We start from the raw sequence: 14,271 nt of genomic DNA, 5'->3' as shown, positions 1-14,271 counted from the left end.
ACATTCATCATGCGCCCTATCTGATAACAGAAACATACAGAGCAGGATAATGTGTCAGGCAATCGCTCTTCCCTCTGCTCTGAAGAAGAGCCATTGCCTGACGTATAACCCTGCTGATTTGGGCGCTTTGAGATTCATCGTAAATGGCGCCTGATAAATCAAAATGATTATTATTATTATGATTATGTCTGCGTCTTTTTTATGCTTTAAAGGCAGTAATGATAGTGAATGCGGGTTTCATTTTATATTTTATATGCGCTTGCGTACAACTGCCAGGGTGGAGTGGTGGCATGGTGGTTCGCGAACAATGCTCTAAACCACGTGACCTGGGTTCAATTATAAATTAGGGGTCGCACCGTCACATTATTTTTGTCTAGTTTTACCGTGCCATTTATATATATTTTTTATTTCATTTGCTCCCTTGGTGTAAATAAAAAAATGTAGTGGATATGTTATAAAGCATTTACATGGATTTTAAATCTTTATTCTCACGTGCAAATTCAAGTTGTGACTTCAATCGCTGAAGAGAAACATCGTGACATAGGTAGCAGATGCTACTTACAGCTTTACAATGGACGGAATCGCATCGTGTATTTTAATCTTTAAATCAGTAGAAAGAGCGGGCGAGTAACGTAAACACGCCACGAATCATGCGGACGAAAAACAAAACAACAACAAAACCACACAGATGGGGACACAAAAAAGCACCCCATAACTACATCACGGCCACACCATCGATCTCAAAGTCTTGCACCACTGCACTGCTCCGAATTGACAGGGCACCATTACGGCAGCGAGGCGAGCCGTTATTGGCGATGACAACCCTGACCGCTGCCAAATGTGGAGTGCTTTCCAGAGGCCGGACGGAGGGGTCGGTGAGGGGGGTGGGGGGGTGCCCGTGCGGGAAGAGGGAGGGTTGTGGGGTATCGGTTGCGGGTCGCGGGTTTCGGGCGAGGAGAGAGCACGATTGGACGGTCACTGAATCTCGGCGTTGATAAGTGGCCATCGCCAAGAAAGGCGCAGCTCACCGACGTCGTCCGTGCCGGTGCTTGACGCGTCGCCGCGTGTCCCCTCGTTGGGAGGCGGGAGGATTCATGATTTCCGCGCTCGCCCGAACGTGCTTGGTGCCAAACGCGATAGCCGGCTTCCTAAAGATCCTTCAGTGTTAAACAGTCGCCAAGTTCCCACGAGCAGCGGGCTCAAGTCTGTCATGTTTCTATTTTTTTTTAAAGCTATTTTTATTTTACCAGGTGAGCCCCACTGAGCTCTTCAGCTCTTTTTTCCGAAGCGACCTGGCCACAAATGATAGCTCAACGAAGTGGCTTGTCACGTGAAAATGCATAGCAGCCAAATGCTCTCAATGGGGGGGCCGGATAAAAACGGGGAGCCGGATAAAAATCCACGCGACCACGGGGAGAACATGCAAACTCCAAATATATAGAGGCATCAGAGTCAAACCCACGACCTCCTGTATCCCAGGCGAGGTAGTTAACATCTCGCCAGCAGCATGGCCCCATGATCCACATGTCAGAGCGAGCGATGCGCAATGATTGGAAACTTTTTCCTCTAGCTACATCGGTCGGCTGCTGTGCTCATCAATCTCAGGTTCCCAAAGGCGCGCCACCCTAATGCCGTTTACCTCACTATTTCGTCCATCAGATCACAATCCATCTTCAATAACTGCCACCAGTCGGGGCGGAGTGATGGCCAAGCTCGAAGCACGGCATTGCAATCAACCTGGGGAGCCAAGATTGATTCCCAGCCGTGGCTAACATCAGAGTTGAGCGCCATCTGAACCGATCGCCAACCGGCGCTGATCGGCGTGGGGAAGAGCGACCGCGGAACGCCGATGAACGACACTGCGCGGAAGAGGAGGCCACCATCCAGCAGTCGATCAACATTCAGCCGTCGCGCTCTCTCTGGTCGAGAGAATCCAGCAATATTGACGAAGGGATCGGAAAAGCGCAACCGCTGGGCAGTCGGTCGTGCGTCCAGCCCCCCCCCCCCCCCTCCCAACCCCCTTCCACTACCCAGGGGACCCCAACTCACCGTACTTGACCTGGGCCACGTCGCCGACGGATATCTCGGCGACGGGGATCTGCACGACCTGGCCGTTGCGCACCACGGCGAACTTCTGCTCCTGCTCAATGCGGTTCTGGAGGCCGCGGAACTGGCGCTCCTTGCTCCAGTCGTTGAAGGCCGTGACGAGCACCACGACGGCCACCGAGAAGAGGATGGCGACGCCCTCGATCCAGCCGGCCTCCGCCTCGCCGTCGTCGCCGCCGCCGCCGCCCGCCAGCATGCCGCACTCTGCGGGACGTGCGTGTGCGCGTGTCGGCCACGACGAGGAAGAACGATCGCACGCGCGCACGTGTGTCCGTCTGTCTGCGTAGTGGGGAGCGGTAGCAGTGGCGGTTTTGGCGCTGCGCTACGATCACCGGTGACCCGGGTTCGATTCCCGCTCACGCTTAATGCCAGTTACCTGAGCCGGTCTCGGGCCATCCGCTAGGTCGACTCAGACTCAATTCAGTATCCGGTGTGGTGTTTAAACATCGCCACTGGGAGCGAGACAAAGGCGGCCGGGCATGGTGCTGGCCACCCACTCCCTCGTGTGCCGTGCCCACCACCTTCATAAGTCCCAAATAGCAATACGACTCCCTGCTAAAATGTTCTTTATATTGCATCAAGTTTACACACAGCCGGACGGAGCTAAACACGTTAACGCTTTCAAAACTCGGTCAGGGCGCGTAAAGAAACATCTGAATGCGTTGTGTACTTGGACGGCCTTTTGTCACTCCACTGCTGGATGAGGGCCTCCCCAACCCGTGCAGGTCATGGGGATTATTTGAGCATGCTTCACCACTTCGGTCAGTGCCGGTTGGAGATTCCTGCACCACCCTCTGCCCCCTACAACATAGTCCCACGGAGCCGCTTGACAACCTCTTCTATGACGCAACGGCGAATCCAGGCTCACACCTGCTTAGCTCAAGAGACCCTGGCGCACTCTGGGTGAAAGAACGCACAAAGCTGGTGATGAGAGACCCCAGGAGGGCCTTCGTTGGAACACTTTACAATCCCATTGTTGATCGTTGTCACTGTATCATCTCCCTATAGATGGCCGCACAGTGAACTTAAACGATTCACTTTTTTCCGTTCAATCTGCCTGCTGTCACCAAACGCCTCGCGTTCTGCGCAGCAATGAGATTTCGTGCGAGTTATCAAAGTTTCGTTTTTTTTGCCTCCCTTCCAGGACGTCCCCTTAAAAACCTGCCTGACCGTCCGTGAAATAGAGCTTCGTAGCTCATCGGATTCCTCCAGGATAAATAAAGATTCTGGCGATTCTGAAATGGTTGGAGGCGATCGTCCGTTTGTTGACGAAGCGAAAGGCTCGGTGGCGACGCGGCTGCACGCGCAGGGGCCGTGCGGACGCGACGACGTTACCATCGCTGCTCTCTTCGGGCGGCCGGTAGAAGGAGAGGCCCAGGGAGACGATGGCGGCGATCTCCAGGATGATGAGCGTCACGTCCTGCAGGGCCTCCCACACGAGCTCCAGGAAGGACTTGGCCTTCTGCGGGGGGATGACGTTCCTGCCGAACGCCTGCCTCCTCCTCTCCAGGTCGCTCACGCTGTCGCTCAGCCCTGGCCGCCGCAGCAGCAACGGCACGACGGCACCGGGGGGCGGAGGGGAGGGGTTCGTGATGAGACGGTGGCACGGGGTGGTGGCAAGGGGTGGTGGCATTGGGAGGTAGAGTGTCGTGATGAGATGTTGGCACGGACGGGGATGATGGCACGGGGTGGAGGCGCGACGAGGTGGCATGGGGTGATGGCACTTCGTGATGAGACAATGTCACAGAGAGGTGCCACGATGCGGTGGAGCGGGGTTATGGCATGGAGTGGTGGCGTGGGGTGAGGCGGTGCGCACAGTAGTAAACACGACGGGCAGAGCCAATTCCGTCGATTCAAGCAGGACGCTTCAAGACCGAGAACGCGGAGGAGCAGCCCCGCAAGTGCTTGCTCACGCCATAGCTGGCGGAATGGGCCGCCACGACAGGGAGCCCCTCTAGTGGGTACTTGGCCTCCTCTTCCACGCTGGCCAGTACGTCTTGGAAGAGGTGGGAGTACCCACACTTTACCCCACCACACGGAGGGGGGATTCGAGAAACGTTCTCCGTTGTTTCGACTGCCGGGAGACATCTGGATTGCAAGTCCAGCGCGCTCAAGTTTTACACCACAGCGGTATTTATTGTCGTCACGATTTGCATTATAAAAACCCAGGGGAGACCCCACATTGAAACTCCGTCTGAATGCAGAGACACAGAGGGCAGAATTAAATCGCCAAAAATCCGTTTCAAAAAAGAGATGCATCAGGCGCACAAAGTAATCCGGCGTTGCGCACTAACATGGGATGAGCTGGGATGAAAGGAAAAATTAAGGGATAAGCACGACATGTAGATATTTTTCATAAAATAGAGTGTGTGCTGATGTCGTGGTTCAGAGGTCACAGCACTGAGCCCAACACCGCTGGGATCCAGGGTGCCAATTCAGGTTTTGGCCGCCCGCGATTAATCAGCAGCTCGGACCGGAGGCAGCTGGATTGCGTGAACCATTCCGCCTCGACAGTTTGCCTTTCCCTCGTCCTTCTGGGGTTGAGAAGCCAGAAACACTTGTCCTGTGGATAAACTCACCCCCACCAAAGGAATGTGGAATTTCCACCACCGGTTGATGGCTGCAAACAGGAGACGGGTGCTCTGCCAGGCTCAACTGAACGGCAAACTGCTTTGACCTTCGACTCCCGTTAAGGCGGCCCACTGCCAGAAATGACAGTCTGCTCTATAATTTTCCAGTGAGGGCCTTCCTCTTTTCTCTGCTGCCCATTACTGTCTCTCTCTCTCTCCTGAAAGATGCTTCCTCTTTTTTTTCCCGTATGATGCGGGAGATGCAGTCGCATTTCGACGCTCTCCAAATCCTATTACACTGCATTGCGCTCAGCGAGGCTTCCTTGGATAAACAAAGGACATTATTAGAATTTTGACTATTACTGGAGGTATAAAATGCAACAACTGCTGGTCTATCTGGCCCCCTTTCCTGGGCGACAACGAAGCGATGTGGCAGAAGAGACGCAACACTCTAGGCCACGGCTGATGTTTTTTTTTATTAACGTTGGTCATATTCCCGATGTCATCCCCACTACGCTATCGGCATCACGTTACGAAATGAAAGCACCCATTAGGAGGTATCGTAGTGCAGTGCGAGCCGTCGTGTTAGCGAGCGGCCCGCGGAATCGGATATCGCAGAGCTACCTCTGAGATCCCTTCAAGTGACCTCTGACCCACAGAGAGTAATGTTATTCGCACGGCAACCGCACCAACGTGTCATTTTCAGAGCTAGAATTCAGCCAAATGAAGCTCGGCACCGAAGTTGATGCGACGGAATTTGTTTTTGTTGTTGTTCGTCGGCGAGCGTGCCGGGACCACGAACGGGCGACTGAAACTCGGATTGAACCCCAGGGTCTCAGCAGCACTCGCGAGCCACGGGGTCACCTCCGTGAGCGGCACGTACCATCGGTGGGCGAGGTCTTGAGACGGCGGCACAGCCCCGGCACGTCCGTGTACTTCTGCTGGATGTCGTGGAGGGCGGTCTCACCGCGGAGCTCCATGAGGGAGCGCAGCTCCATGAGGGAGCAGCCGAATTGCCCGCCATCCGAGCCATCCGACCTCGGAGACAGGGCCTCCGAGCCGTTGTTGGCGGCCATCGGGGCTCGCCCGCTTGTCGCCCGTTCAAATAGCGCAGAGTCGGACTTTGGGTTCCCCGTGGCCTCCGTACGAACGTGCGTGTGTGGGTTGTTGTTTTAATATGAGATTTTGTAATGACGTATTATGATGATGTTTGTCTTTGATTCTTCAAAAAAATAAGCGGCAGCAATTTCATTTGGCGTTTGAAAGTTCCCTGATTTTCTTCATTCTCTTGATTTTCCAAACCAAAACACAACAAAGACGAATCCTCAGCGATTAAAGTTGTCCACGGCTTAAACAAACGACGACGATAACACTACGTCACCGCGACACACGGGCTTGCCGCTGCCAAACCTCCAACGACGATCCCCTCGAACCGACGCCCGCCTCACGCCGCCCGATCCACGCCGCCACGGCGTAGGCAGAGCCCTCTAAACATTTCTCCCCGGACGCCTTCCGAGGCACCCGGGCGAGCCGAGCAGTTACGCGAAGAGCTCCCGCGGAGGCCCCCGTACGTGGAGCCGCCCACTCCAGCAGGCAGCCGGCGTCGTCGGGAAACAATGCCGCTCGTGGAATCGAGCCCAAGTCCGTGGGGCGGCGTCTCGCGTGGCAGTAGCGGTGGCGGCGTCGAGCGGCCCCCTGGAAAACAAAGCGCATTGTGAGTTTGGCCACTTCACGCCCGGAGGGGCGAACGCTCCGTGGTTATCGACGATCGGAACGCTTCCGAGCGGCGGCGGTGGCGGCTGGCGGGCAGCGGGCGATCGAATCTCGCCGACGCCGGAGGGGAGGGGAGGGGGGAACACTCCGCCGATCGAGCCTCGCGTTTCGCGGAGGCCAACACCGACCCGGCTCCGATGGAAACGCACTGATCGGCTCGAGCCACTCGCTCACCGGCTCGCCTATCGCTGACACGACTGCGACTACTCGCCCTGGTCAATAATGTTCCACTGAAGTTCGCTCGTTGATTCCTCCACCGGTGTTGAGAACCCCGTCTATCAGGCAACTGACTGTTCAGTCTCGTCCCGTACTCCGTGTTGAACCACCAGCAACACCACACAGCAACACCACAACGCATTCAAGCACGCACGCACTCACCCACCCACTAATTCACTCCCTCACCCACCCACTCACCGTGTTCCACCACCGCCACACTGATGGTGACAATGCTTCTCTTGCTGCTTGTGCCCTCGCACAGCTCCACACAGGAATCCCTCCCATCGTCTCTTCTCCCCAAGATCTCGCAACAGCCACTCTCAAATCAAGGAACGTGTCTGTATACCCGTACATATTGCACGTTTAACGGTGCTGTTTGTTGCTGGCCTCATTGCTCCTGCCTATTGCCAGCCCTGTAGTGTGCGGCTATTTAACGAGGTGGGGCTGGTGGAGGGGGGGCGGCACGACACAGCGAACGTTCGCTCAACGTTAGACCAACGTCAAACGGGCTGAACAGAACGAGCGGCGATCCGCTCCGCTGTTCTCTGTCGTGCATTCTGCTTTGGCGCTCGCCCCTGCGCGTGTCACGAGCAACGTTCGCATTCGTCATAGTTGCCCTGATTGTGGGTCCGACCGTCGTGTGAGGACGTGGTGCCAATTCTGGGCAGTAACTCTCCGCCACCCGGCGACAGAGCAAGTCAAAGCGAGTTGTCACCCCCATGGGCAAATGCGCCAGATTGGTTTGTTTTTTTCCAGCAAACCCGGTGTATGTTGAAAAGAGCAACATTTTCGACCAAACCAATGGGCTCTGTTTGCCCCCACGTGAAAGCTTGATTCGATTGGCTCTCTCCCAGATGGCAGAGGTGTAGAGCTGAACATTGGCATTCCACCTCGTCGATGATCTAAGCCAGCAGCAACTAATCACGAAGCACAAGTCAAGTGTGGCTACAGGTGTTGTGCAGAGCTGGCAAACTTCCAATAGGAAACACCACCGGCTCAATATCGTAACAACATTTGTCTTACTTGACGGTAAGAATTTAGAAGGAGGGGGCTGAGCTTTCGGGGCAGCCGCCGCTGATGACAACGACGACGGCGCTGGTGTTGCGAGTAGTTATTGTGTCTCGTAGGCAAGGCGATACCGGAGTAAAAACGAAAGTCACGCACTGAAATGGGTTTGGGAAACCCGATTCAATAATTGACGGGAGGGACGCGACTGGACAACGCCCCAGAGGAGAGGTGTACCTCGGGCGATTACTGATGGCGCATGGGGATTCGAATGAACGGATAGAGAGAGAGAACAAGAGAAGGGCTTTAGGGATTCCAGAAAGCCGACTTCAACGCTGACAAGCGGCATCTCAACTTGGCCAGGGAAGAGCGCTCACAGTCCGCGCGTGTCGCATCCCAAACATGGGCACTGGCAGACAATGTGGAAGAATAAAGAAAGTCTCACGAGCACGGAGAAAAGCGTGGAGAAGTGCACGCTTGGAAGAGTCACCGAGAGACAGATCGAGTGAGATGTCAATCAGGTAAAAAAAAACGCACAATCAGAGGCATCTTCGCCTCGGACAGGACGCGACACGAGGAGGAATGACGGCTGGATGCGGGAATCTGGCGACGGAATGGCAGCCGATGGATACAACGCGCTCGAGTGGGCGACCTCCTGGAGACGGAGCCGCTAGATCCGCTCGTGCAGGAGTGAGATGGATCGTGGCATCGCAGGAATCACGATGGAGGGCTACGGATCGCAGAGACCTTCATCCAGCAGTAGATAGATCATGGCGCATAACAATAACGAGACTACGGGAGACCTTCGGCTAAGCTACGTACAATGCAAAGCTCCGCTCACTCTCCGGGCACGGCCTACAGACGAGAATCGGGATTAAGGGCTTACCGGAGCCTAAGGCCGTCTGATAGTTTGGGATCCTAACTCACAAATCGTGGAGTTAAAGTGCCCATCACCTCCGAACCCCTCGGGTCTCCGAGTAGCTGCCTTGCGCCGGCTCCGAGCTATTCTATCCGAGGACATATGGCGCGGCTTGGTCGAGATTTCTGGGTGTGGGGATCGGGGGTGGGGAGCCATTTGAAGTTGAGCTATTACCCCCCCCCCCCCCCCCGGAGAGGCAGTCCCCGTTGGCGCAGAGCGGTGTGTAATCTGGGTCTGCGAGAGATAGCTTGGCGCTGGGTCTGTGAGCAGCTCCCCTCTCGCGGCACCACCACACGCCACGCGCGACCCCCACACTCGCTCCATCCCCCCCCCTCTCTCCGACCCTAACGTGGCCACGTTCGGTTCTTTCACTTTTCAAATTTTCTTCCTTCAACGGTTGCTGGAAAGCGCAAACAATATGTGTGGGGTTTTTTTGTTGTTCACGCACCGGTCGGCATAGCAACGCAGCGCGGAGCGGTGGCGCAGAGGTTAGCGCGCTGCGCTTTGAAGATAGATTCCCGGCTTCTATTTCAGACCACGGGTAACATCAGTGGCGAGTGATGTCTGAACCGGTCCCGGCTGCCGTAAGCGGCATCACCGATCTAAAAACCAGCGTGGTGAAGTATGGTCAGACAATCGCCACAACTCGCACAGGGTGCAAGAGGCCATCATCCATCAGTGGATCGACAAAGGGCTGTAAATAATGACACTATTATTCGCCAAAATGTAATTGCAATACATTTGAAAAACATGCGATTCGCATCAGCAGGCAAGCAACACAGCGCGGATTGCCAACGCAGTGCTGCATGTAAGACGCCCTGCGTTATTAACGAGGTTTACAAAAGAGGTTCACTCGAGATATTTTCACTCGACTGCTGCTGCCGCTGCGCCTGAGACGACCCGGTCCAGCCGGGAGTTCCATACGAACACTCGTCCAGGCGTGGCCGGATTAAGATTGTGTAGGCCACTGGGTTACAGGTACTGTGAGGCCCCCAGTAATATTTTCAAAAATGAAAACAAAGTTAAAGAAAAAATAAAATTTACTTGTACAAGGCTAACAACAAATAAAATTCAGGATTCACAAATGAAATAACTTTTCACTTAATCTCTGGAGGCCCTCCAGCTGGCGGACGCCCCTCGGCTGCAGCCACTAAAGCCCCGTGTCTTAATCCGGCCCTGCGTCCAGCACAAATGAGAACCATACTCACAACAAAGACAAAGATCCCCCGTATAACCTAAACAGACCGTTGGGGCAAGTGCTGTTAGCGAGCACCTACGAAGACCGGTACTACGGCACACGAATTGGGTGGGTGGCCAACACCACGCCTGGCCGCCTTTGTCTCCCCAGTGGCGATGTTTTCACACACCGCACCATGTACTCATTTGAGGCTGAATCGACCTAGGGGAGGCCCAAGGACCGGTTCAGATAATCGTCACTGGTGTTGGCCGTGAGCGGGAATCGAACGCACGTCGCCAGGTTCGTAGAGCAGCGAGCTAACCGCTACACTACCGCTCCACACGCGCACACACACACACACGCGCGCACACACACATGCGGACACACACACGCGCGCGCACACACACACACGCGGACACACACAAACGCGGACACACACACACACGCGGACACACACAAACGCGGACACACACACACGCACACACACGCGCTGTCGCGCGCGTCCCGTCACCTTCGTCAAACTTGGCACGGCAGACGCCGTTCTCATTTTTTAGGGGGTTGGGTGGGAGGTGACTGCCGTTGGATAATTGTCATCACGTCCTGCGGGGCCGGGAGCGTTTCCCTCTCCGCAGCGATAGCACGGAGCGTGGAGGTGGGGAGAGGGAGCTGTTTGAGCGACTCGTGGGTTCAGTGACGCAGAGGATCGCCGTCGTCTGCGTCACGATTCTCAAACGACAAAAATCGGTGGACCGTCGTCAGTTTGGTGGTGCGTATGTACGCATGTGTATGTATGTTGAACTTCTTACGCGCCGTACGTAGCCAACCGTGCCAATCGGTTGGCTATATATGCTGTGGTTGAAGAATCGCTTTTGTTGAACGTTGCCATCGAATGTAGTGGCTGGAGGGGGTCACGTCAATTCGTTGAAAATAATATACAAATATGTAACATTGATCCTCACGCGTAGAACCCGACGGATGCATTGTGAGCCCAATGACTCATTCGTCGATGCGTCGTTACATCCCGTGCCGATGTCGCACAAACCCAGGGAGACACATTTCTTAACGTAAGCATTCCGAGATGACACTCCTCCTCCTCCACAGACGAGTTCCCCCACCACCGTGAGACTGGAGAAGGTCCCAGCCTCTCGGCTCCCCACGGACGTGGACGCACGCTGCCCGGCCATGATCTCACGGCTTTCATACAGCAGTGGAATGATAAAGGCCTGCGTAATGTACAATGGAGGAACTCATTGACACGCACCAAAAACATGTAATTTCATCCGACCCACCGTCTAAAGCACACTTTGCACCTTCACAATAAGCGACCAAACGTCGACACCGATCGCTGACCAAAACGGTGCTCAGGTAGGTATCGTCGTTTCAGCGATGAGACGCAACTCCTGTAAATCGCTTTCATTGTTCGGGCGTGTCGAGTACTTTGTCGCGCACAAAGCGCCGAACGCCCGGCTTGGCAGCTTGTTTTAATAATTTATTTGCAAATAAATATTTTTTGGTTTTTCTTTCTTTCAACATTCGATGCTTGGGGGGGGGGGGCTTTGAATCGGGCACACGGTGACCTACGCGCGTGTGATGCCCGGGGTCTCCAATATTCCATTTGACAGCGCGCACCCAACAATCGTTATGAGTCGTCACAGAACACTCCCCCCCCCGGAGGAATAAGTAGCGGGGATCAAACCTTTGATTGAAAGAAGATTCGCTCAGCGGCAAGTGACCGCTTAGACTACCAAATCACATTGCGATCTGCATCGGTCCTCAGCAACACGATGCGTACAAAACGAGTCGCAGTCGTTTGTCAACACCGCCGCTAAACGAAGCCCCCCCTCCCCCCCAGGTCGCCTCGGACATTGGCGGGTTTGTTTGACCATACTTCACCACGCCGGTGGTGACCGGGTATCAAAGGCGCGTCGCCCGGCACTGCAAACCCCACATCTACAATCACGTGCGCAGTGGTTAGGGGCCGTCCATAAATGACGTCACGCATCTGGGGGGGGGGGGGGTCAGACATTTGTGACGATGTGTGACAATGGGGGGGGGGGGGTTGAGAAATGTGACGTCACATCAAAAATGCGCAACTTTAAATAAATATAGACAACACGTTCAACTTAATTAAATAGACTTTTTAATAAATGTTTTCTCCTACAACATCAGGGTGCAGCGGCACATTAAATACGCACTACAATCACAATAGTTTAAAACGATTTGAAGCATGTTTTATATTTTTGGGGGAGGGGGGGGGCAGAGCTTTGTGACGTCATATTTGAGGGGGGGTCTGACTTTGTGACGCCGTGCGACGAAGGGGGGGGGGGGTCAAAAATCGTCCAAAATCGCGTGACGTCATTTATGGACGGCCCCTTACGTGAACGCACACCCGTAACGTGCTTTTCACCCGATATTGTTTACCTTATAAAGTACTCGCGCACACCGCAATTACAGAGACGCATTGAATGTTATTAATAACCATTACACCATCGCACAGCCACTTGGCCAACTGAAACAATGTACACCACGGCCTGCAGCTATCGGTCTTTGTTCTAAAGCCATTCGAAACACAAAGGTGCACTTGCAAAGCACTGGATAATTAAATACTACGCCGAGTTTTATTTACATAAAGCGGTATTATATACGGTGTAACTTTTTTTTTTTAACGAATTCTGGTTTTCGCTGGATGCAATTTCGTCAACGCAAACAGCGATCGTGTGCGGTCGGAAAATAAGCGAAGCATTGTGAGCGCGTGATTAACCGCCGTGGCTCTCCACATGTTAAGAAGGAATGTAGTTAATTGTTAACACGTGCAGCACTCGTTACGGTCTCCGTTGTGCATACGCAGGAGGCATAAAATAATAAAATAACAACGCGGCAAGAAGCTACGGACGGGACGGATCACGGAAATAAGAAAATGAGGGGGGGGGAACTAAAATGACAAAAGCAAATGGGTTTTGTATAGGTCACACACATCCATTTACATCCTTTCAAGTTTGCAAATATTTACCGTGAATTGACATCAAGGCATTCAGTGAACGGGAAAAGGGTCCCATTACGGCGGTGATGCCCTGACGTGTTTGACCGCAACACGGCGGGGTGGTCTTTCCGCTGTGGCCGATCGCGGCCGTGCCACCCAAAAGCGCTGCGCCGTTCGCTTACCCCGAGTTGTGCCGCGCGGAGGTTCGGCGCGTGGACAGGGCGGCGGACGCAGGAGAAGAAGACAAACAAACCTCTCCCAAGCCGGACTCGGCGAACAGTGGAAAAAGGTGACCCACCCCCCGAGCGAGCGAGCGAACGAACGCACGCAAGCACGTGGTTGACTGCCGCAACCGGTGAACCAACGCAGTTTAATTTCTCTGGACAATCGATGTCCAAAATTAGAGAGAGAGAGGGCGCAAGGTCAGCGGCTAAGCGGATCCGCGTGATCATCTCCGAGTATCTGGCTGCTCTACATTTCCACGCGATATGCCACTTCGTTGAGCCATCATTTGTTGCCAGATCGCCTCTCAAAAAAGAATTACATAACTCAGTGGGGCTTACCTGGTAAAAAAAAACCAATAGTTTAGTTTAGATCTGATGAGGTGGTGAGCCCATTCTCTCCAAAAAATAAGTGTTCCGCTTATTTCGACAAAAATGTTTTTTTTATTATTTACACATTTTTCAGCACACCCCAAATGTAACTTCAGCTCCCCCCACCCCACCCACCAAATAATATTTGTAGACACTGTCCATGTCGACACCATTAAACTCTGAGATAAGACAAACATCTCTGGCTCACTCCGCAAACTGACACGAGTTTCGCTGACCGCAAGTTTCGGCGCTCACAAAACGTTCTTTTTATTTGACCAGGTAAGGCCCACTGAGCTATGTAGCTCTTTTTTCAGAAGCGACACTGGGCACGAATGATAGCTCAACGAGGTGGCTTATCGTGTGGAAATGTATAGCTGCAAAATACTCGAAAACGCGCGTTTCTAAATGTGGAGGGGGAAATCGGAGGACCCGGTTGAAAAATGCACGCGACCAAGAGGAGAGAGAACACGCAAACTCCAAATATACAAGCGTCAGGGTCGAGATCGAACCCACAACCTCCTGTGTGCCACGTGATGTAGTTATCATCTTGCCACCGCGTCGTTCGGGGTCCTGCGGGGGGGCCTCCATCCCTTACGCGTGGTGTGGAGGGGGTGAGGAGGAGAATCCTGCGATTGAACTGGTTTGAGAAATACAACTACAATAGGGATGATTAGTCCGCTTGTTTGTTTAGTGGAAATGTCCCTTTCCTTCTCAGACAAACCGGGCAGCAGGGCAAGACAGACCGCTGAACACACAATGCGAGGAGGCTCGGGGAGGAACCGTTTGAAAGGCACATGATATTTCGGAGATTTACGCACGGCTGCTATCAGTGTAAACACGTGGAAAGGCTGTTGGCGCGCGCGTCAAATGACATTATGTAACGCGGCCTTCCAAACAGCGAGCGAGGGAACCGAAGTCGAGTCCATCTCGCA

At 53.9% G+C, this 14,271-nt stretch overlaps 1 protein-coding gene across 6 annotated transcripts in view; it reads right to left on the bottom strand.

The window, feature by feature from the left end:
* LOC116942453 (plasma membrane calcium-transporting ATPase 2-like) overlaps positions 1-14,271 on the bottom strand; it is a 100,258-nt gene that overhangs the window by 55,799 nt on the left and 30,188 nt on the right. For 5 of the 6 annotated variants that reach the window (XM_032954399.2, XM_032954394.2, XM_032954395.2 and 2 more), the window contains 3 exons: positions 5,560-6,371; positions 3,442-3,639; positions 2,050-2,310 (listed from right to left, as the gene is read on the bottom strand). In XM_032954399.2, coding sequence (XP_032810290.2) covers positions 2,050-2,310; positions 3,442-3,639; positions 5,560-5,752 — 652 coding nt within the window. In that variant the 5' untranslated portion in view covers positions 5,753-6,371. Of the gene's footprint in view, positions 1-2,049; positions 2,311-3,441; positions 3,640-5,559; positions 6,372-12,928; positions 13,016-14,271 lie in introns of those variants that run through there. The other variant, XM_032954398.2, reaches the window with a different exon arrangement.

This window comes from Petromyzon marinus, chromosome 14, assembly GCF_048934315.1.
Source record: "Petromyzon marinus isolate PM22_M1 ecotype Great Lakes invasive population chromosome 14, UKy_Petmar_22M1.pri1.0, whole genome shotgun sequence".
Lineage (NCBI taxonomy): Eukaryota > Metazoa > Chordata > Hyperoartia > Petromyzontiformes > Petromyzontidae > Petromyzon > Petromyzon marinus.
The sequence above is the reverse complement of the archived record's forward strand: the minus strand, read 5'-3'. Positions and strand labels throughout refer to the sequence as shown.